Source organism: Rhea pennata, chromosome 3 (assembly GCF_028389875.1).
Source record: "Rhea pennata isolate bPtePen1 chromosome 3, bPtePen1.pri, whole genome shotgun sequence".
Taxonomy (NCBI): Eukaryota; Metazoa; Chordata; class Aves; order Rheiformes; family Rheidae; genus Rhea; species Rhea pennata.
Genome location: NC_084665.1, coordinates 107,174,599 through 107,199,924, shown reverse-complemented (window position 1 = coordinate 107,199,924; position 25,326 = coordinate 107,174,599). Strand labels below are relative to the sequence as shown.

The window sequence follows — 25,326 nt, the reverse complement described above, 5'->3', positions numbered from 1 at the left end:
ACACCTGTATCTTCTCAGTTCCCCAAAGAGCATGCTGAGCATCAGGTTAGAAGGCATTTGGAGTGAGGGAACTTCTTTCCTTGTTAAAATTCTCTGAGAGTTTTATCCAAATGCTGTTCACATAAAATTCATGGGTAGTCTTTGGCCCAGGGACCGTAACAAATGCCCTTTCTTCCAGGTAGGTGCCTGGATCACAAGGCTACAACAGCACAGCCATGCTCATATATGAAGTTCTTCTCTTCTAACAAGCTCTCCCCAGCCCTCCCCTGGGAATCTCCGTGTTTCATGAAAAGAGGATGAGTTAAAAAAACAAGGAGAGCACAAAGCTGAGCACTCTAACCATTATTAGTTAGAAAATGGACATTGAGGTCGCTAATATCTATAGCAGTTTTGTCACAGAAGCAAAGAGTAAGCCTGCTCTGTTCTTTAAAAAGAAGATGGTCTCAGGCTATGAATGGTGAAAGACAGAAGGCCCTTTCTGCCACCTGTAATCAAATACAGTAAGCCCTAGAAAGGAGAATTTTAGACTTGTCTTCATGGTCAGCTTTTTGGCTGGCTAGCTGAAGAGAACTCTTGGTTTCCTTTTTGATCTTATTCTGAAGGAGCTAACTCTCCTTAATGCCTTTTATGGGGATTTTAGGCTCCTACCTCAGGCTCTAGAGTTCCCTACAGGGATCAGCTGCATAAAATGTAGTAAGGTGAGTTTGAGGTACTAGGTGGTTTATTAAATCTGTCCCTAAGTAATTAATTTAAGATATCAGAGTGAATGAGTACCAGAACAATTTTAAAAAGCACCAGAACAATTGAGAGATCTCGAATTTCCTGAACTTGCTGGTGCCTCACAGCAATAATGTATTAAATTTGTGAAAGAGACTCATCATTTCTCTAGTAGTTATAACCAAATCAGCAGATGATGACAAAATTAAATGAAAAGATCTAGACCTTGTCAGCTCGTTGTTCTTACAAAAGGAAATTCATATGGTAATATGCAGTCTAACTCTTCTGTGGATAAAAACTGCATAGACGAGGATTCATGTTAACATGTAGAACAGCAGGAAGGCTTTTTTAGAAATTATAAATATCTGCACTCATCACTATACGCAAATAGGTAATTAGGGTAATTATTCCCAATTAGCAGCTGCAAACTCTGCAGATGGGAATTTCAGGGACTGCTAACTATTGTAAGAAAGCATTTCTGCAATCTGTGAAGCCCTTTTTATGTTTTAGGATATATATATTTAATGACCCTCGCACTTTCTGTAAAATACTGTTAATATTTCAAAATAAATAATAATCTTTTTGTGCACTATTATAGCCTTTTGCTTCTCTTTAAGGCTATATTGGGATCTGAGATAGCCTGGATTTGAAAAGGTTTTTCCAAGCATTTAACCTCTCAGCTAAAGTAAATGATGAGCCAGTGGTGACTGTATTGGCACTCAAGTTTTGCTGTTATTCTTAATCCATGAGGGAAAGAAAAGTGCAGCAGACAGTAGAAAGACTCCAAGCTTTCTCCTAGGCCATGCATAAAATCTGGGAGAAAATATTGTGAAAATTCAATGCTAGCTCCAGAATCATATTTTTATTGCAAATAACTTTTTTCAGTCATAAAGGCTTTTATGATTGCCAACAAGTTACTCTGATTAGAAAAGGGATAAAAGGATTCTTGGTGCATATGTGTGGTTTGTGGCTTATTTATTTTTTAGCTTTCTTCAGAAATCATTTAACTTAAGAATTGAGGAAGTGAAAGAAATGGAATATAGCTGGAAGATTAGTTCCCATAAATTTCTTTATCACAGTAAGAAAATCTTTATTTTTTAGATACTTCAGTGTGAAAATCAGCAATTCCTATCTTTAAAAATATGATTTCAAGTTCAAGTTACAATTAAGCCTGCATTTACTTACTTAGGTCCAAATCATTATTTAGCTACATGAACATGGAATTTCAGACAGAAGAAAGTTGAGAAACCTTTTTTTGTATTTAAGTAGATATAAGGTTGTTGATCAGTATCTTTCCAAACTTTCTATGTAATATCTGAGCTAAAATGAATGTGAGAAATTTTAAGCCAAAATAATCTTTCTTTAAAAAAGCTATAGGTTTTTGAAAAAGAATACTAAGAATGAATGTAATAATTCATTTTTAATACATAAAATTAAACTGTATAGCTTGCAGTGGGCCAATCTATATGCCAAGAAATGCTTTTTCAGCATTTGGTTCTTGTTGTTAGCTACGCTCACATCCAAGTAATAAAGAAGAATTAAAACTGAGAACATCTTTGTATGGTATCGATTAATTTTTCTTAATATAGCACCTTAATTCAGATTTTCATAGTTAACAGATTTGCCAGCTGTGGATGATAAAGCTTAAGAAAATACATTTATTTTCTTTATTATAGGAGTCTGGCTATTACAGCTATTATTGCACACAGATATTTTTTAGGTCTTCCAGAATCTCAGAAATTCTTCTTGCTACATAAATTTCATATATAATGGATTTTAGAAAGAAATGCAGATGATATATCACATTTTCAGGCTTTCAGTTTGGGAAAATGTTTCATAGAATCACAGAATCAGTAAGGTTGGAAGGGACCTCTGGAGATCATCTAGTCCAACCTCCCCGCTCAAGCAGGGTCGCCTAGAGCATGTTAGACAGGGTTGCATCCAGGCGGGCCTTGAAGATCTCCACAGAAGGAGGCTCCACAACCTCTCTGGGCAACCTGTGCCAGGGCTCCGTCACTCTAACAGGGAAGAAATTCCCCCTCACGGTCAGGAGGAACTTCCTGTGCTTCAGTTTCTGCCCATTGCCTCTTGTCCTGTCACATAGGACAACTGAAAAGAGTTTGTCCCCATCCCCTTGACACCCTCCCTTCAGGTACTTGTACACATTGAGAAGATCCCCCCTCAGTCTTCTCTTCCCCAGGCTGAAGAGGCCCAGCTCTCGCAGCCGTTCCTCAGAGGGCAGATTCCTGTTCCCTTTCCAATCACCATCCAAAACAGAATAATATTATGGGTTTGTGTCTTTGCAAGATCTAAACCATATTTTATTTAGATTCATACTCAATCCTATTACTTTTTATACAAATACAATTCATATTTTTTTTCTGAGATATTCCTTTCCAATGCTTTTCTGATCTTACTTATCTCTTCTCTTCTGACTTAATCTTCAGTCTTTCTTTTCCTCTGCTGAGTTTGTTCCTTTAATTCAATATCTCTACTTGTTTCCTCCTCTTATAAAATTTCATTTCCGCCTGGATCCCTTTCTGGAACTCAAAGCACCATGTCTGTTCACCTAGTGCATGGCTAATTCATGTATCTTGTAAGGGCAGTAGAGATGACAGGGAGAATGTGACAGGGAGAGTAATTTAAACCTAGCCTCCAAGCCTGATGAAATCAATGGGAGCATTTCCTCTAGTTCCTCAGTGAACTTCGTTTGTAGACAGTCTCAAATATGTTTAACTTAAAGTCTTGATCTGACATCCTACTTCGCAGAAACTCCTTAATACATTGCTTAACTTGAAGTCTTGATTTACAGTATATTGGTAAATAATGTCATTGTTCTGTGTAATATATATTTAAGTCATTATGCTGATAAAGGACTTGATGCTGCCAAGTGCATCAACCCTGGTCTGCCAAAGCATTTAATCACATCCTTCTTTTTAACCACAAGTCATTACAATGGATTTCAGTGAGTTGCTTATGCACTTTAAGAAAATGCTTAAGTGTGTTTCTGGATTAGAACCAGAGGATTTAGCACCTTGAAAGATTAAGCAAAAAGCAAAGAATCTGTAAAACTGACAGAGACAGGCTTGCTGAGAGGTTCCCCAGGAGGCTTAAAACAAGGCTGATTTTGCTGTAGATTGGAAATTCTACTGCTACTCAATTCCCTGCCAACTTGTGCTACAGGCAGATATCCACCAGCTATGAATTGTCTGGCCACCAGACTTACTATCTGAAAGAGCACCTCAACTGTATAAAAACAACCTCAGCTATACAGAATTAATAATTAACTGATTACATTCTTGATATGTTACAGCCTCAATGAAATATTGTGCTGTTTCAAAATAAGAAAAAAGGACCAAATGCCACGTCTTTTTTTCACAAAAGTTTACCCTAAATCATAATTTCATCTATTTATGCCAAAATCACAGCTTATTTTTAATTAAATACTTCATTCCTCTTTCTGAAAAAAATGCAAAAGCCCCATGGAAGGAGAGGGGGTAAAATACTCAAAAGTGTTCAGCTTTTTTTTTTTTTTAAGTCTGAGCTATGTGATCAACTTACTATTCATTAGCTTAAAATCTGTGTGGAAGCTTTTAACAGAGGTTAAGATAAGCAATTTACTGCAATTTAGAGCATATGTACAGATAGTTACTGCAGCTCAGCTAACAGGCAGTGACCTGTTTTTTAAGTTCTAACATTCAAAAACTGCTCCTGAAACTGACAGTAAGATTTCCAGATCATTTGGAGACTTTAGAAATGCTTTCTTACATGCTTTTATTCTGACGTTCAAAAAATTCACATGATTTGTCTTTGTAAAATAAAGAACTGAAGCAAGTATTTCAATATATGAAAAGAATAATGTACCTTTTGCATGTGTGCTTAATGCTGTCCATTAGGTGCCTCAGGATGAGTGGGGAGGATACCCTGCTGGTGGGAAAGATGAAGAAATCCCCTGCAGAAGAATGAGGAGTGGGAGCTATATTAAGGCCATGGGAGATGAAGAAAGTGGAGATTCTGATACTAGCCCTAAGACATCACCAAAAGTAGCAGTTCGACCTGAGTCATTATTAAAATCCATTGGACAGAGACCACTGGGAGATCATCAAAAGTAAGCTTCACTATACTGGGTCGCATGTCGTACTGAAGGCTGCAATGACTTATGTCATTTTTCCATGTGTTTTATTGATAGTGGTCAGTATCCACAAGAAAATATGATACTGTAGTTAAAAAGCTAACTTAGCTGTCTCATAAGTTCATTTTAAATTGGCTTGATTACTGCATGAAAAAAATGCCATCTTCTTCTATCCTTATAATAAACCTGCTACTAAGAAAGTTCATTAGGTTTGCTAAAGGAAATATGTCCATCTTTGTATGTAACCTTTAACATTCTGAATATTACTTCTCTAAAAGGATTTTTTGGTATTGTAATCCTTTATTATTTTGTACCATTCTCTGAAGGAGAAAATAGATGCTTTTTTACACTAGTTATAATAACAAATATGGAATTGTATCATATATGTGGTATCTTACACTGAATATATTAATATACTTTCCCTGCGTATTAGCTATACTGTATCATACTAATGTAAACACATTGTGGAGGGTGGTGTTTGATTGATATTTGTGTATTCGTAACAACTACAATATGGCCTATCAAATAACTAACACATATTTTAAAATTATAGGAAAGTATGTAGTTTATGTATGTTTTCCAATAGATCTTTTTTTCTCTCTCCTTTTTATCCTTTCTACGCTTTATAACAAAACTGTAAGTATTTTTCTAAAGACAATTTCAGAGTCATAGCCTGGTTTCAAATCTGAGCTTTTATTAATCTAACTGGGTGTTTCTCACAGCTTAGAGAATTGATCTTTTTGCCTGAGAGAAATACATAAAATGAAGAAATTAAGAGTGAAACTTCTGATCAGAGGTTTCTTATTGTTCTGTAGGTAATGCCATACATAGTGTACCATAGTGACTCACCCTTTCATAAAACAAAACAAAGCAAACCAGAAACCTTAGGCAAAAATCCCTTTGATTTAATTAAGTTGAATTATTTAGCTTGCAAACTGGAAGAAAAAATTTCACTATCATTGAAGAGAACAGTTAACTACATTGTTTTGTCTAGCTTGCTCATGCAGCTCTGTAGGCTCAGCTCCGATGAATGAACATAGGCTGTGAGATGCTGGAGATGCTGAGATCTTGATTTCAAGACGTCATGAAACAAGACCAACAGGTCTCTCCTCTGGATTGGCAACTCAAGTCCGGACAGCTGTGCCTGTTCATGGTCCCAAAGGATTCAGCAGCACAGTTACCACTAACTGCAGTCAGAACAGGAGGAGGTTTCTTGTAATATTGTGAAATATTATTGAGGGCTCTGCTGAGGATTTGTCGTAAACACTGCGCTAGATGATTGAGCAGCCAGACTGTTGCTGACACTTACCTTTCAAAACCTGGTTCATCGCTTACATTTAGGGACAGTACCTTGAATTTGCCAGCTAGGCATGCACATTATTTCCAGTGAACTTTAGACAGAAATATGACAAATATTCTAGTTCTTATATGTCCTTTCTACAAAAATCTGCAAATTCCAGCAGTCCTTGTCATTATCTATCACTTTGAGCAAGAAAACAGCAAATTTCTTGTTTCATAAAATTTCAAATGCTCATCTTAAACCAGGGGTTTCACCAGCAGGCATCTCATCCCAGTACTTCTCTGTCTCGCTGTCTCTGTGGTTACTTTTTATGTCTGGCAGATTTGTAGGAAGGATATAGCAAAGGATTATGGTTATGGAGTTTTCCATCCTCCTCCCGCACAGGTCGGTAATCCCCGTTACACGCTGAGTACCCTTTTACTGCTGATCATGCTGCTGAGCCAGAAGCTAAGGTTTTGAACAGCATTCCTGCGTGTACAGCAGGACTGAATAGCATTTCTGGCATGTATTATGAGAAATTACATAATGCAAGATGTCAGCTGCATTAACTGGCTTTTTAGCTTGTTTATCAGGGTGGAGATAGCTAATACGCAGAAATAAAATGGTGCTTATACTCCCTTAGTCCTCTGCTTGAATGGACAGTACAGCTCAGAACTGAGTTCTGAAAGAACACCAGTAAACCTGTAATACGAACACTGATTTTTTTCAGTGGTACAAAAAAGATGCGTAGGCTGCAATACATATATACATGGGCTTCACGAGAATAAGCATAGTCTTCTATCACAATCTTGAACAGGATAGAATGACAATTAGAAAAGGCTTCATTCAATATTCAGCAAACCTTTGATATGTTATATGCCTCTCCTCCAAATTTTATCAGGCACCTTTGCAAAGTTGTTTTTTCAATTTAAACTGTTTCTATTTTGAAAAATGTTAGTGGCCTCTATTTTTTGTTTCATGTTGTTCAAAAATGTCTCCTCAGCAAATTTAACATTAAAAATTCATAAACAATAAAAATGCATATTCATATTTGAATAAATAATTGTTTTTAACAATATACAAATAGGTAGATGTAACTGATTTAACAGAGCCATTAAAATTCTGGATTAATTCTTTCTAAGTAACTCTTGGAAAGGAGTTTTAGTGCACGTAGGAATAAAAAAGAAGTGTTGGGTCTGGCCACTGCTGTTTTTTGCAAATGGTGGCAGGAGGGCATGGACCCAAACTCTGACATCTGATCTCCACATCTGTGAAACCATTAGCACAGCTAGCATGATCCCTGGTCAGCTTTCAGCCTAGACCAGCTGGCTCTCCGCTATGTAGCACCCAGACATATTTCAGAGAGTAGCCTATTTAGTTGCATCCATCCTTTCCATAGGGTAAGAAGGTTATACTGTACAGGTCAGTCAGCCAAATGGTCAGAGAACGGACTTGCATTATTTCTGAGTACAGATACAGCCAAAGTGACTTGAATCATGATGGATTTTTCAAAAATTAAATGCATCTAGATATCGATATTTTAATCTCTGAAGATGAATATACTTTAACTCTTTCTTTGTGAGTGTTGTTATGAAAGAATAAGAAGTAGGATGTTGCGGTACTTACTATTATAGCATAGGGTGAAAGACCAATGTTATCTATTACTATGAAATTGTGTTTGAGTGAAGTATAATACAATAAAGCTTGCTGCTGCGGAGACAGGACAGGTGCTTGAATCTGCTTCCAGTCCAACTTTTTGCTTTCTTGGGATAGTGCCAGCAGTCCCATTTATTGTGAAAATAATCTTGACTCTTGCTTGTCAGAGGATAAAAACATAAAACATTTTTCACAGAATCACAGAATGGTTGAAGTTGGAAGGGGCCCCTGGAGATCATCTAGTCCAATCTCCCTGCCCAAGCAGGGTCACCTAGAGTTTGTTTGTTTTATGATTAGACACACAAAACCTTTTGGATGTTAGATTTGTGATCCTATAGACAGATACAGGTCTTTCCAAGGTGAAATGCGAATCTTTTCAATTGTCCATTGCTTTCTGCTGCTGGGGATGCAGTTGAACTGTGTTCAAGCTGGTAGGTGCTTTCATTTGCAGTAAAGGTCAAAACAGCCTGGAACGGAGACTGACCCACATGATCTATATGGATATCACTCCAACTTAGTAAAGTTATGTGCAAGGCGCTGTCTAGATTGAATGTCATTTCTCTATATTTGTGACAAACAGCTAAAAGCTGGGCAAAGCTGTCAGATATGCTGTGATCCTGAAAAGAAAGCTGAAAATAAAAAAGAGAATTTGGGGCTAGGTGGTGGAACAAAATTTCTAACTCTGATTGAAGACAATGATTCAGTTATTTGGTGCTTCCTGTATTCAGAAGATCATATACAGCTTATGTAAATGAACAGGATAGCACTGTGGAAAGAGTAAGTTCCATTCTCTCCTTTTTGAAATGTCCTGAAACACTCTGAAAACTGCCTAACTATTGAATCAAAATGGATAACAGTGGCATTTAGCCCAGAGTTAAGACATTCTGTTTGAAACTATGCTGAGTTCACTCACGCAAATGAATAATCATGCTGTGCTGAGGTTTTCCATCATGCTCTGAAGTGACTCATGGGAAAGTAGATGTTGAAAACATGAAGATGAAATAGGTTAAGCTACCATAAAATAAAAACAACATCAGCAATGTGTACTTTAGTTTCCTGATCCTCTAATGACAGACTTTACTGTGGCGGCTGGCACTCCACATACCTTAAGTTTATGGCTGAGCAGGCAGAAAGGCGTGTAAGCAGATAGATAGCATGAAAATGTAGAGTTTCAAATCGGAGAGAAATATGTCATAATAAAAATTATTTGGTGGACTAATACAGTACAGTACCAGTGATGCTTCGATTTATCTTGACTATATTCTCTGTTTAAGCCTCTGGCAGGTTTTGGCCTCTGTATGAAAATGAGCGTCTTGAACTTTTGAGTCATGTTCACTATACCAACAGATGTATCCCCCTCAAATGTCTATAACCTCCTCTGCATCGGATGTTATCAAAGCCCAGAGCACACTTGAAGAACTCAGTGTATGCTACATTTCAACTACTCTGTTTCATAATCTGATATCTCAATCGGTATTTTAAGCTAATATGCCTAAGTTTGACTTGAAATGGCTGAACCACAAGTGTATCCTGGGCTTATGGTGAACCAAATTAATGCACTGATCCGAGTTAAAATGAGCCTTTCCCCACCTTCCCATTTCAGAATAAAAGATAGCATCTCTCTGTGGCCATGCTAACTTATCCTGATTTAGAAAATATGTGGACTATGGCCTAAGGCATATCCACATGTTCCATTCTACAGACTCTACAGTAGCGACGGAAACGTTGCCAAAGGACAAACTTGCACACAGCAAGGGGATAACGTTACAAGAAGATCTGCCACAGCTCCTCCATCAGTAGGAAGTCTGGGACAGCTTAGGATCTTTTAAGACTTGTGAGAAATCTCCATTTACAAAAATTCTTATCATCTGTGACGCTTAGTAGCACACTTACATGAGAAAATGAAAAACAAAATGAGAAGTTTGGAAATACTGCATGAGAGCAAACCTCTATTCTTTCATCCATCTTTGCCCTGACAGTGCAAACATCATATCCTTTAGTGATGGGCAATCTGTGGGCTTTGTCCTAGTGAAATACAGTTTGTTAGGTACAGAGAGAGCAATCTTGATATTGCAGGCTAAAGGTAAGTGTGTGTGTGTGTATGTGTGTGTGTGTGTGTGTGTGCATGTGCGTGTGCATGTATGTGTGTGTGTAGGAGGGGGAGGTGCTGTAAAACAGAGATTTAAGTACAGATTCCTTGCTAGAGAAATTAGTGCAATATTTCAACAGTATCCATTGCTGTACATCAGTGATACAATGCTTTTTTTTTTTTTAGTTTTTAGGAGTAAACTTCAATTTATTCTTAAATCTCCATCTGCATTTTAAAGTAAGAGTAACTTAGAAGCTGCACCTGAAGAATATTTTCAGTAGAGAAGATGGGAGAAATCACTAGAAAAGTAGCCCTCATCTTTTATATGCTTTTTATTTATCTTTGATTTTTTTTCTCGATCTTCCGACTCTAAAAAGCCTCATTACACACTTCATTAGCAGCTTTCTGAGGCTCTGTAGTGTAGTAGTATCTGCACAGAGCCTCTGAGGGGTGAAATTGGAGATTTACTGAAGAGAGTTTGAGGGCTAATTACAAAGCCTTATCAACTAATAAGGCAATCAGTGGGCCACTGGCATAGTGATAGTATTCTCTGCTACAGTCAATAAGATCTGGGTTAGATTAGTCCACAGGGTTAAGAGGGAATGCTGCTGAAGGGCAACTAGTCATCTGGCTACCTAGGAAGCATCTTTTATGGGGTCATAAGAAGGTCTCCATGCCTTCCTCCCCTGCAGAATAATAGGAGATGCTCTTAAACAATATAAGGCATCGTGCTCTCTCAGAGGCAGCAGTTGCATTTCACCAGTGTCCCTTTGAAACTCAGTGAAGTGTTTGAACCCATATCTCCTGCCTTAGAGAATACCAGCTTTATACAGTAGGGCTGAATTGTATGACTCTGGATTAGGTATAAAAAGGAGACTCAAAGCACAGAGTCTTCTCAGGAATAAAACAGCCTTTTGTTAGGAAGATGCAATTATGTGATGGAGTGCAGTGAAAATGCGGTAAGATTCAGGCCAGTGGCACAAGCGCAAGTACTGAGATCTGAGTGTAAATGTGTTTCTGTTTTTATAGTAAAGTGCCTATTCACTCCTGCTTTCCCCAAATATTTTACTTTCAGTTTTTATGCGAAAGGCTGGATCAAGAGCTGTTTTTCTCATTTGTTTTGGCTTTTTAAATAAAAAATAAATGAAACAAAAAGTATGTGTGTAAAAACACTCTCTGCTTCAGGTAAGAATTTGAAAAATAAGATGCTTTGGAGCAAAAAGCAGAAATTACATATGTCACAGAACACAGAATGGTTGAGGTTGAAAGGAACCTCTGGGGATCATCTAGTCCAACCCCCCCTGCTCAAGCAGAGTCACCTAGAGTACATTGCACTGGATCATGTCCAGGCAGGTTTGGAATAGGAGACTCCATAACCTGTTCCAGTGACCTGTCATCCTCACAGCAAAGACAGTCTCCCACTTCTGCTCCAGTTTTTTTTAGAAATTATGTTGTCTTATCTCTGTCTTTTACTACAGTGTAGGAAGACCTTATTTGCTTAAGATCTATTGACTCTAATGGAATTACACACATGCTTAAATGAAGCTCATGCTCAGAAGCTTTACTGAATCCTAATGGTCTGTAGTCTACATTTGTTTTACCTAGTTATGGTTTTATGCATACATATAAATGTGCAGATATAGCAGGTAAAAGGGGAAAAAAAGTGAAATAGCTCTCTGGAGAACATCATGAATGCCCCAATTCCAAAAGGGATTTGGCGTTTAATATTAAATCCAATATTTAAGTTCTACTTAGATCCGGACATCCATTTATTGAACTGTTGCATGATACTTTAAATGAACCTGAGTTTCTGCAGTAACATCTGCCAAAGTTTTGTTGTCGCTGACCAGCTCACTGTCTAATCCCCAAGGCAAGCTCAAAATAGGATGCTAGGAAAAGACTTTTAGGATTAGCTGTATATGCACATCTGTCACCTCTTAGAAACAATAGCTGTGATTTCTGATTTCCCAAATTAGACCTTTTTTATTACATCCACACTCTTCATGATTTTGAGTACAGGCTTGATTAAGCCTACATCCTCTATATCTTTGCAAAGAGTGATCAAACCATCAGACTGTTGGTGTGTTCTGGATGATTTCCTCTCATTCACTTCTGTTTCTTGTTGTACACAGTCCCTAAATAGTTAATGCTGAGAGAGGTTCTCTCTGCATCCTGGTAGGTGTGGCACTAACTTAGCAAGTTGTGCAGTCAGATCAGGTTCTTGTGAAGTGCAAGGGGGAACAGAAGATGTTTTGAGACCATGATGTCTCCAATCTGTTAGATGAGATCTTTATCCCTAGATTTCTCAAGTTCCTCTTTCTGAGAAAGATCTAACTTTGGCGTATAACTGGAGGATGGGTTACCAAGATGCAATAGCAAATTAGAAGAATGAGATAGTTAGGTATTTAATGCTTAGAACTGATGGGCTTTAAACCCTAAATTCTGTTTTCATAAAGGTATTTAGGAGCCTAAACCCTGCTGAAGCTGGTCCTGATGATTTTAATAGGGTTTTGTCTCCTCAATGCCTTTTCAGATTTAGTCTTAAGGAATTTAAGAATGATTTAGCAGAATAAGCCTCAAGCTAAGAGTTACAGAAACTTGGAGCCTTAATCCTAGCAAAAATCAGTAGAGGTACATTTCTAAGTTGCTTATGAATTCTTGAAATGCCATACCTATAAGAAAAGATGAGTAGTAAGAGTAAATTAAATGAGAAGCAAAGTATTGGTGTCTCTAGTGCCTAGAGACTTTAGGTAAAACAAAACAAAACAAAATTATTTTTTAAAAAATTATATGATTAAAGTCCTAGCTATAAAAATCCATCATTAAATTGAGTATATTCTTTGGGAGGATAGTGTTAACAGAGTTAAGAAAGTATTATTTTCACTGAAATAATAAAAAGACCTCATTTTCAATCCAGTGATTAGCAGGCATTTCACAAAGAAGGAAACAGTCTGTAATAAATCAAATATTCAATATCTCTCAGACACCTTTTTAAAAGGAGGTGATAGGTCAATGGTGAAACATACAGGCTTTTTAAAAATTTAATTTGGCCCAAATTTTAATCTCTATCCTTGATCAAAGAGAAGCTCCATTCTGACAAAGATTAGAAAGGAAACTCTTTGTGACAGATAAATTCACCAGATTTAAGTGTACTTTCAGTATTTCAAAGAACCAGACTCATCATGCTTTTCTTATGGAAGCATCAGACTTAACGTCTATACTCTGAGCTCTCCAGTGGACTGCACGCAGGCATGTCTATATCCCTATGCAGAGCCGTATTGACCTCAGCAGGGATCCACAGAGACACGCCATGACTCCAAGCTGCTATACAATGACACTGCTAGCTAAGTTTAATCATTGGGTTCTGGTCGATGAGTTATTTTATGCACCTACAAAGACAGATTCAGATAGAGAAATGAATATCCATTGAAATGTAAATCTTTAAATAAAATAGGTTTTGATAACTTACACTACCTTGCTAATTCTAATGCACCTGCCTTTTAGATGCCCAAGATGAATTCTTTTACAAATTTTATCTTTTTTGTCCCAGAACGATACTTCTGAATTGCATATACTGATTTAAACTGAGGTGATTGTACTTGCTTTAATGCTCCCATTCATTCTTAGATTTTTCTTTTGACAAATGCAGGGGTGATCATGAAAATAAAAAAGTACAATTTTAGAATATTAGAATTCTGGAAATTAATTTGATGGAAAATGGACTTTCTTTATATTTGATGCTCCCTTAATAAAGGAATAGACCCATTCAGAATCAGAAGGTGACTTTCTTGCTGTGCCTTTTAGAGGCAGGGTGTCAGGATTGGAAAAAAAAGATTTTAATTCATTTCTTTGACAGGGGATGCATGGGTGGCTGAACACTTGTAAGAGAACAGGTACTCTGGGGAGTAATCACTATTTTGACTATGTGTGAGTAGGCCAACGAATGATCTTGGCAGGTGGATCATGCTGTTTCATTATGTACATGCTTTTCTTGTTTGTTTGTTTTTTTGTTTTTAAAGGGTATTAGATCTATGCCAAAGTATATGATACCAGTCACTGATTAGAAAGTAAAATACAAGGAATCAAAAGAAAAATGTGTATGACAGAAGTTCCCTTCTCAGGACTCACATGCTGCATGTTCTCACTAGAGTTGTCTTGACTGTCAAGTACTGCTGTGCAGGAATATGAATTTGTAGGGGGAAGTCAGATTTTATTTTGTTTTGCTTTGTTTTGACCTTAGCTTAGCTGTAAGACTATATCAGCTCTTTCCCCCAAACCTGGCATTTCAGGGTGTGCACGTTGTTGCACTATCATACGTAGCTTTTCACCAAATATCCAAAAAATTTGTATTCTGCAGAACATCCAGTGGTTGTATAAGGGCACAGTGTAATAGTGTGTGTTGTAATTCTAGCTTCTAGCAGTATTAATCATAGGGTGATGACACAGACTTCAGGAAACAAGCTGCAGATAACCCTGGATGTTCGTCAGCCTTTGAACACAGTGCTAGCTAAGCATGGGCTCAGCACTGTACAGAATAGCATACTTCAGGTGAGTGGTGCAAAGACCACAGCAGGACTGCCTCAGATCCCCCCAACACTTCAGACGTATACCATGGTTATAAACTTTACAAAAGTTATATAAAACAATAGAATTTAGGAAAAAAGGATGAATAAAAGTTATTCACTATCCACCTCAAGTAAACATCTTGCTTCTTTTAAAGATACATGGTTAACAGCAGAGGAAATAGATGGCTAAATAATAGATGACTAAAGATAAGGAAGTAAGGATTCTTCCCCCAGCACTAGCTAATGCTTGATCACAGTTATTAGCTTAGCTTATATGATTGTTCCATTCAATCAAGCACATTCTTAATAGCTCTCTAGTTCAAAATGTTTTCTTTCTCTCCTGCCAAAATGAGATAAGTGGGGAAAAAGATAATGGCATTTACACATGCTCTTCCATCTCCTGAAATCTCTTGGCAAGTGTCATCTAATGCTTTTTGATGGCAATATAAGTAAAGCTAAACTTGCTCCTGCATTTTTGCTCTATTCAGTCCTGTGCAAGATGACTACATGAGAGATTTGTCTCCTGGAGCCAAAAAAGGTGCTTGTCATTTTGTCATTTCTCTTTCTTTTCTTTTTTTTTTCTTTAATGCATCCTGCTGCACTTTATATTTTTTTTGTTGTTGTTTTTTTTTTTTTTTTTTTTTTTTTTTTTTGGTTTTTAAGTTTGATCGTAGTGAAGTGTGAGCAACTATGGTTTCTTTAAGCAGAAGATGAGATTTTGTTTTTGTGGAAGGCAGTGATGAGGCAATGTCTCCCAGTGAGAGAGCAGAATTAGCTGGCTGTAGCAGCCCATGAGAGTGTGAAGTGGGTTCTGCTGGGAGATAGGAGCATTAGGAATATTTTTAATATCTACTGAGGTTGAAAAGAGGAGGATGTGCTGGAGTATTGTAAGCTCTGAAATACAACTGTGAACTGGGGATTGAGACGGGTCTAGAAAGGAGAAAGGACTGGGATCTGGGGTGGTCAAGATTAAATCATAGAATCACAGAATCAGTAAGGTTGGAAGGTACCTCTGGAGATCATCTAGTCCAACCTCCCTGCTCAAGCAGGGTCACCTAGAGCACGTTAGACAGGGTTGCATCCAGATGGGCCTTGAATAGCTCCAGAGAAGGAGACTCCACAACCTCTCTGGGCAACCTGTGCCAGTGCTCTGTCACTCTCACAGGGAAGAAATTCCCCCTCACGGTCAGGAGGAACTTCCTGTGCTTCAATTTCTGCCCATTGCCTCTTGTCCTGTCACATGGGACAACTGAAAAGAGTTTGTCCCCATCCCCTTGACACCCTCCCTTCAGGTACTTGTACACATTGATAAGATCCCCCCTCAGTCTTCTCTTCCCCAGGCTGAAGAGGCCCAGCTCTCGCAGCCATTCTTCATAGGGCAGATGCTCCAGCCCTCTGATCATATTTGTGGCCCTACGCTGGACTCTTTCCAGTAGCTCCAGGTCTCTCTTGTAGTGGGGAGCCCAGAACTGGACACAGGACTTGAGATGAGGCCTCCCCAGGTCTGAGTAGAGGGGCAGGATCACCTCCCTCCACCTGCTGGCAACACTCTTCCCAATGCACCCCAGGAGACCATTGACTTTCTTGGCCACAAGGGCACACTGCTGGCTCATGGTCAACTTGTCATCCACCAGCACTCCCAGGTCCTTCTCTGCAGAGCTGCTCTCTGGATGGTCAGCCCCCATCTTGTACTGGTGCCTAGGGTTATTTTTGCCTAGGTGCAGGACTCTGCACTTGCCCTTGTTGAACCTCAGGAGGTTCCTCTCTGCCCAACTCTCCAGCCTGTCCAGGTCTCTCTGAATGGCAGCACAGCCCTCAGGTGTGTCAGCCACTCCTCCCAGCTTGGGATCATCAGCAAACTTGCTGAGGAGGCACTTTGTCCCCTCAGCCAGGTCATTGATGAAGAGGTTGAACAGGATGGGACCCAGTCCTGAGCCCTGGGAGACGCCACTAGCCACAGGCCTCCGACTGGACTCCACGCCACTGATGATGACCCTCTGAGCTCTGCCTTTCAGCCACTTCTCGATCCACTTCACTGTCCACTCGTCTAACCCACACTTCCAGAGCTTCTCTAGGAGGATGTTATAGGAGACAGCGTCAAAAGCCTTGCTGAAGTCAAGGTACACAACGTCCACTGCTCTCCCCTCATCTACCCAGACAGTCATTCCATCATAGAAGGCTCTCAGATTGGTTAAGCAGGATTTCCCTTTGGTGAATCCATGCTGGCTACTCCTGATCACCTTTTTTTCCTCCATATGTCTGGAGATGACATCCAAAATGAGCTGTTCCAAGCTTTCCAGGGATAGAAGTGAGCCTGACCAGCCTATAGTAGCCTGGGTCCTCCTTCTTGCCCTTTTTGAAGACTGGAGTGACACTGGCTTTCTTCCAGTCCTCAGGCACCTCTCCAGTTCTCCAGGACCTTTCAAAGATGAAGGAGAGCTGGACTCAGAGGGACTGGTTTAGGTGACCTCTGTGGCCAGAAAAAGCTCTCAGAGAGCACTGGTTGGGCATTTAAGGTCTGGATACAGGGATCAGAGGCTTTGCAGAAAAGTAGAAGGCTGCGGTAGAAAAAAAGATTGTGATGCAAGATTCCCAGAAACCTCTAAGCAGGACCCTAGTTTGGACTGCTGTCCCTTCCCTTATTCTTTGTCTGTTTTTTGCTCTTGGAATATGGGATCTAACATCTTTTCCAGTCATTTGATATCTGAAATGCATAAAAACAGTTACACTACCCTGATAAACCTGTTGTGCTGTTGTTCACTTTAAGCAGTTGTAACATGGTACTTTGTCTTCTTTGAATATGCTCAGTCAATCTGCTGAGTACTGGAAGTGTTGTTGCAAATTTAGCCATCTTATCTGTGACTCCTAAACCTTTCTTCTTCGGGCAGAAGTTCTTGAGGTGTGCAAGGTCATAGGGCCATTGAACTCGGAAGTCTCAATCCTATTCCCAAAAGCTTCTCTGACTTCGAGCTTTGCTTGCCCACAAGACACATGTCATCAAGTTTAAGCACCTCCTCCTCACTGCCCTGGACTTCCTCTGAAACCAATGGAAAAAGGAAAGCAACTCTGGATGGCAAATAAACTTTTACATGTGAATCCACTCCTAAGAATTTGGCTGTTTAGAAAAGTAAATGCAAAGACTGACATACGAATTTATTTTTTCCTATTGTCTCATTCTCTTCCTCTCTTTCGATAGTACCAGACCTTGGAGTCACCTCCTTAATTTTAATGTGTGTATTTGTTCTGTGGTACTGGAGATGAATTGTCAAACCACTTCAGGTGCTCATGCCTGTCTTGCCCTTCATCAGTGGTCAGTTGAGATATAAGATCATTTATTACAGAATACAGAATAAAATTATTTTATTTTTTCAAAGTGATATAGCTGTATTTTTTTGGAAATGAAAGTCAAGAGTTTTGTTCCTGTGCTTACAGACAGAGTGGTTGATGTTAAAAAGCCAGCATTTACCAATGTTGCATGGAGTGTTGTATTTTGTTGACAAGCATGACAGTTCCTTGCGCAGATAATGATATCTGAGAGCAATTTCCTTATGTAACTGTTGTGCCTATAGTGTTTTAGTTCTGAATCATGGTAGTAGCAAGATCATCATTTTTTTTCATGCACTGAGACATTTATCCTAGAGGATTAATTTGAGTGTGTATTGTAGAAATGAAAACCAATCATTTCTTTTTATCAGAAAGAAAGTTCAAAGTATTAATTGAATGGATGTGAAATTGCTTTTACAGAGTAATATATGTAGTATTTCTTTTATTCTGCTACAGTCCTTTGAATAAATTGCTCTCCTCTGATAAGTGAAAAATTATTTAACTACCAGGTAATGTTCAAACTCATCCATCAAATCTCAGCTGTTTAACAGTACCACGGTATACTGGGCTTCTTTCCCTAATAAATTATTGCTGTAGAAATTGTTGATTATAGTTAATGATAGCAATACCTCATAAGGAACTGGTATCTCCATAAGGAAATACTAGATTGTTAGAGTATTACTTAGCAAAGAAGTCAGTTATTAGGAACCAATCATAATTATTTTTAAGTAGTTTATAAAAAAAATGTATTTCTATTGCCTCTTTTCCTTATGTGGCCTCTGAAAATCTTATATTTTAGTGAAGAAACCCCAAATTCCTCTTTCACAGGCTGTTTCAGAACTCAGAATCTAAGAATTTTTGCCATCCAATGACAAGCAGAGGGTACAGAGGGGACTCATCTAACTGTTTCAGAAAAAATACATGAACAATACAGGACAGATTTAGCAAAGTATATGCAAAGAGTCAGGACTCATCAAAGCAGATGACAGTCATTAGCCTGCTGCTTTTAGAGGAAAGGAGGTTTACTTGCATCTGACACCTCAATATAGATAGCGAGGCTCTATGCCACTTTGTTAATCTATTATATTTGTCCTCATACCTATGGCAGCAAAAAATACTGCTGTAGTTCTTGTTTTCATCATCTAAAACCAAATTAGACCTACTGTCAGAGAGTTGTCTTAATCTGCAAATCACTTTGACTTTGTAATGACTTAATTAACCTATGTTCATATGCCTGCATCAATCTCATACATTTTAGTTTTGTTTTTAGTAGTTAGAGCACAGTTTCTGCATACTTTACCTCTGTTTTGAGGTTGCAAAGATAATCCATAGAAGGTACTGAAAAATGTCAAGAAAAAAATGTTTGTCCTTCAGGGCAATTCCTCAAGAATTCAAACAAAAGCCTGTCTTGCACCAAGATGAAAATTTGTCTGATTTTTTTTTCTTTTTTGAGAACGCAGCCCATCCTAAAGAAGCAAATCCCCCCAGCCATTAGCAGATTCATTGAGGAAGTAAGGCTGTTTCTATGGCCAAGTCAGGAGAATGCATGGAAGTCTTTTGAGAACAGATCTCCCAAGTAAAAGCTCAGAGGGTCTATAAATCCCATCCCTCAGGGAGGCTGGTTGCCTCACCTGCCCAGCTCACAGGACATGGCCACACAGGGAGGTGGAGCTCAGCACAGCTTGCTATCTCTGATCAGATCCATGCTAAAGGGCCTGAGATTCCTCTCTTGAGTGCACTTCAAAGGTTGTTTCAAGCACAGCTGAAACTCAATTTTGTGTCCACCTAGTGAGGAAGGCTGATGCATCCTTCCTCGGGCATTGGCCCATGTTTATGTTCAATATATCATAAATATAGTCTAAGAAACAAAGTCTTGATATATGCCTCATGCTGAGCCAGAAGTTGAACCTGTAGTCTTTCTCATCTGCTGAGTGCCCTGGCCCTTCCAGAGAAGAAACTCCCTCTTCCATAGGGAAATTCCTCCCAGCTCTGGCACAGATCACTGCCAGAGCTGCACTGAATAACTCCTCCAGCTCTGCTTGCAATGGCAACATTATCAATTCAACTGGTCCAAATCAGTTTCTAGCAAAAACTGTGTTTTTGTTAAACTTACCCTTAAGAAAAAAATATTAGAAATGCCTATTTACCACCTTAAACCCAGCATTTTTGAAACATTCATGAATTTGTTCACTGCTGTTTAGGGAGAAGCAACATCTGACTCCTAAATCCTGATTTTCAGAGTAATTGCAACTGAATCACAACTTTATTTTTTTTAATTCTGTATTCAAAGCAAAGTACAGTTCTTTTTTTCCCCTAAAGTGTCAGATAATCAAAGTATTTATAAATCCAGAAGACTAACATACCTTTGCAATGAAAGGGTACTGAGGAGATGCTGGGTGTGTTAGGGTCCCAGTCAGATAAACTGGAAGATATGCTGTAAGAAGAGCATTTCTAAAGCTTGGTGCAGTTGCTCTAAGTACCTTATTAATCAATCTTTTTAGCTAAAGCACAGAATATTTTGATCTTTTGTGAATATATTTCAGTCTTTTGAAGATAAAAAATCTCTTGATGCATAACACCTTGATGAAAAATGGATGACAAGTAACATTTTATTTATGAAAAAGCACTTTAAGTTACTTTGGTTATGCTTTTGTTCTAGTTCGTTTTCTTACTGACCTAGACATTCTCTTTTATTAAAGTTTGACATTAATAGCCAGGAGGAGTGATGATGTTTAAATACAGTAAAGATGTTTAAAACTTTTTATCATCTAGGTAGCAGGATTACAGACAAAGTCTGTTTGTGTAAAGGCTTTTGACTGCAAGAGATCTATGTTGCTTTATACAGAGAGAGATTTTGACTCTGGGGAATAGATTTGCGAGTCTCATACAAATTATTGTCTTTACTGTCCTAATTGATTCCATCTGTAGTTTTACACCCTTTCCTTTTTTTTCTTCCTCTTTCCTTTGTAGTCAGAGCTACCTTCAAACTGCAAGTGACGTGCCTGGGGGTCACAACCTGGATCCCTCCGCAAACTACAATTCCCCAAAGTTTCGCTCAAGGAATCAGAGCTATATGAGAGCAGTGAGCACGCTCAGTCAGGCCAGCTGTGTTAGCCAGGTGGGAAATTCTTGTTATAATTTTTCGTGTAGGCTAACTACAGAAACAAGATTTGTTATTAGTGGATGCTATTAGTTTTTTTTTTAACTTAATATCAAACTGAGGATGTGAATTGTCAAAATAATTCAGTTCTAAGGAATGTAACCCTTGCTAATAATTTCAAGAATAACATTGAATGTTAGAAATAAAGAGACACCTCAGACATAATATTTTCCTTTTTTCATAAAAAGGGTAAATATTGTCATTTTCCTTTTCATTCTGTATGAAATATTGAAATGTGTAGAAGGCAGATTGATCATAAAGTACACACTTCTAAGATACAGAATAAAGTGCTTACGCTCCTAGAAATCAGAGATTCATCTTTGAACTCAATTTCTTACTCTTTTGGGGTGAAAGAGGAAGTGCCATCAAATATTCAATGTATAGGGACTTCTGAAGAGACATTTACTTTCCTACTGGTTTTATATTGGTAGTTAGTACTAATTCATGCTGAAGTGAGTTCTGAACCAGGCCTGAAGTGCAAACAGCTGTATGAGCTCTCTGGATGTTCTGGTCAGCAGAGGACTCTACACAAAATTTCCGATGTTTCTAATGTTTGTTTGTCATGACATTCCTTCTCAGAATTGCTTCATGACAGCTGGACCTGCCCTCTTCCCAGACATCTGTACTTCATTTTTCTGTGTGCATTTAGTGAGGCACTTAAAAAGGTGTAATAGCTAATTATGTACAATGCTTATGTTGAAAAATCTTTTAAAATTAGTTTTTTATTCATGCACATTCGATTTGTTTTGCGTGGCTATTCAGGCCTGTATTCAGCTCATCTAACTAGAGGCTCTTAACTGAGGCAAATAAGCAGATAGGAAATCAGTTGCCTAAAGCTTCCTCTGTAGTTAATGGAGAGAAATAGTTTCTTCCAGGACGATGGACATTGCTAGTGGGCCGAGTAGCCCTCTGGAAGTGTGTGTCGCTCTCCCCTGTCACTTGAGAGCTGGAAGGGACTAGTCTCCTAATAAAGGCCATTCAGTCAAGTTCCTTAATTTACGTGGCATAAAACTAACTATAATCTTGTATGGCACGTGCCAGAATTGGAAACAGTCAGTCATTTTCCTGACCTTTTGTTGTTTTGTATAGCTCCCTTGTGAAGCCTGTTCTTAACGTGATTTTTCTTACCTTTATTTCTGTTATCCTGATTTGGATGTTTCTGCTTTTATTACCCTCCATTTTGGGGAAAGTTTGACAAGATTTAGATCCTGCATTCAAAGCAAATGTTGTTCGTTATCACCGTATAAAATGCTATTCTATAGAATTACTCTTAACATTGTCTGCTTTTTTCTACCATCTCTGTGCACGAGGTCCACTGAGCTGTCCGTAATGCCCAACTGGTTTCAATGGTTCAGTGATGGTTCAAATTTTTCCTTACAGTATGCATTACCCAGAAAAATTTTCATAGTGGATTTCATCTGCAGTTATATTGCTCAGTTGGCCAGTCCTACTGGATACATTTCCTTACTTTATTTTTCAGTCTAATTTTGTATCAATCATGTATTTTCTACGTAACTATTCAGCTATTTCAAAATCAGTAATAAATATATTAAATAGTATACGAAGTACATGCATTAAAATAACAAGTTTTGAAACTTTGCTGTTTCCTGTTCTTTTGCCATGACACCATTCTCTTCTTATCTCATTTCTGTAAAAACAGTATGTATGAGTTTGGTTATTTTTAAATGCCTTTTTTCATTAGTTCCTTCCCCTTTCACTTTTGATCAGGGGTACAGTCAAGATCCTGGATTCTATAGCTTGTATTTCTAATGGAAGTTTTAAAATGTTTATTTTTCTACTGTTGAGCACAGTTTAAAAGAAATGCTTAGGACATAAAGTGTTTATGGACTACATTACCATGAATTTTTTGATCAGTGATATATGCAAAATATTTCAGAGTAAGATTTTTAAAATCTTTTTGAGATTGCATTAGTCTACTTAACTTTATTAGAAGTACATTTTAATGAAGGATAATGTAATTCCTTTCAAAGTAGATTTAGTAGCCAAAATGTCTGACATAAAATTAAAATAAGTTATTCATTATCATCAGAAGTTCTGTATGAAATTTCCATTTACTTAATCAATATCCTGAAACATTTGAAACATTTGCAGTCATTCTGTTTCCATAATGAATAATGTACTAGGAACAGTAATAATGAATAATGTACGTAGCAGCAATATATAAAAAGTAATATCAACTAGATGTGCTGTTTAGTGATGTTAGAAATTTAACTTGATATTTGTACTGATTCTGAGTTCTAGCACTCTCTTTTTTGAAATTACTGTCAGGAGGACATATCAGAAGGTCTTGTATTTGTCTCTGCAATATTTAGCTTCCCATCTGGCTTTGGATAAACACTATTTTGAGTTATTCAGACACATTCCAGAGACAGTTAGGGCCATCTTCAGAGAAGCAGCTAAAAAGATGATTTAGATAGAGTTTAGGCTCTCACCTTCAAAACTGCAATACAGGTGCAGGAGGTAGACACAGGCTGCTGGCGGAGCTCTCCAGGGAGCCGAGATCCCCTGAGGGTCCAGCCGGGTGCATGCTCTCAGGGCACCTTCAGCACGCTATGACAGAGAGGGTTCCTCAGCTGACACAGCAGGAGAAGTTTCATACCTAAAATAATGCTGCTAAGGACAAGGTAGCAGTAGTGGCTGCGTCCAAATTTTACACGGTAGTTGAATGGCAAAAGTAGTTATCCAGGAGGCAAGGATTTGGTTTAGGGCTCTTCGCAGCTGAACGTGGGTCAAGCATTGCTTTCTCCTCTGGCCACCTCTTACAAAGAAAAGCCAGTGTTCTTTGCACAGTTTTTCGCCTCTATTTCGAAGAACGCGTGTTAGCCCTTTAGCTGTGGAAGAGGATATGGGGCAATGTATTGCCATAAATTGCAGTTTTATGTCTTCAGCTTAAACTTAGGGACATAACTTCACAGAGGTGCAGGGACATCAAGAAGGTGATGGTGCTTTGCATTTGCTATTGGCTAGCCTTATGCCTAAAATGCCTTTCTGAGTAGTTTGCCTCAGGCAAGTATCCCTTTCTCATACACTACATGAGGAGGTGCCCAGCTCCTTTTCCAGTGCGGATATCTCAAAGGCTCTCTGTCCAGTGCTACACCGGACATAACGTTAGATGCAACATTTCTCAGGCTTTTTAGAAGCATGACATCCTTTGAAGTCACACATTCTCAAGTAGGAGATACTTCCAGGAGCTCCCTTATTGCGAGAGGAAGAGGACGACTTGCAGCACAGGCTAAATGTCCATATGACTGGTAACTCTGCTGATAAGTGAGGACTCCAGGCAACCCGCTCTCACCTTTTGAGAGCTAATATTAGCTTAGCTGATGTCTGTTCTCCAGCCCCAGCAGAGAGATTTCTGTTAGCGCAGAGTGATCTCAGATTTGTTCATTACCATCATGTACTTAGTGACTAAATATGCCAAAAGATACTAAATGTAAAATTAATTTTATGGCATGTGTGATGTACTTACTATTTACATATAAAGCGCTGATGTAAGTTTAAAAATGTGAATGTGATCAGAAGGGATTACTAAATTTTAACTATTTGCTAAAACAGTTCTTCATCAATGTACAGGTGTCCATTTGAGATGTTGAGGCCGTGATGATCACAAAAAAGCAAGTCAAAAATCAAATGCATTGTTGTTGTTTATTCAGATGAGTGAAGCAGAGGTTAATGGGCAATTTGAATCGGTGTGTGAATCAGTGTTTAGTGAAGTTGAAGCTCAGGCAATGGATGCCCTTGACCTCCCTGGATGTTTCCGAACAAGAAGCCACAGTTACTTGCGTGCCATTCAGGCAGGCTATTCCCAAGATGATGAATGTATTCCTGCGATGGCATCTTCCAACATCACCTCAACTATCAGGTCAACCACAGGTAAGGAAATCTACACTGACCTTTTCACTATTATGCATGTAAAAATATATACTCTGGTTTTGTGAAAAGTTATATATATATATATATATATGACACTGGAAACAATTTCCCTCTATAGTGATAATATCCTTAAGTCTTTAATACTGCATGGTTGTGGCTGCAGTTTGGAATACATTCTTTCTAGAGAGAATGATGTGTGCATAAATAATGAACTTGGATTTCACCATGGCTTTGATCTGAGTTCCTTTTTTTTTTTATGCAGGTGCAAAAAAAAATGCAAGTGCAAATGGTATAATTGAGATATTGTCAGACATCTAGATATTGTTGTCTATCAGGAAATTGATTTTCTAAATGATATCAGTTGCCCTGGCCTTGATTTAGATCCTTAAAATACCAGAAGGAAAAGAGAAGCAGTATTTTAAATATTTGGTCTAAACACTTACAGGAAATTAACTTAATGGAATTAATTACTTACTTTTAATTGGTTGTATTGATACACTGAATCATAAA

At 38.3% G+C, this 25,326-nt stretch overlaps 1 protein-coding gene across 1 annotated transcript in view; it reads left to right on the top strand.

Moving 5' to 3' along the window:
• Positions 1–25,326, top strand: part of DLGAP2 (DLG associated protein 2) — a 304,160-nt gene that overhangs the window by 229,372 nt on the left and 49,462 nt on the right. The window contains exons 6-8 of the mRNA XM_062571124.1: positions 4,614–4,825; positions 20,733–20,880; positions 24,597–24,816. Of these exons, the coding sequence (XP_062427108.1) occupies positions 4,614–4,825; positions 20,733–20,880; positions 24,597–24,816 (580 nt within the window). The remainder of the gene's footprint in view (positions 1–4,613; positions 4,826–20,732; positions 20,881–24,596; positions 24,817–25,326) is intronic.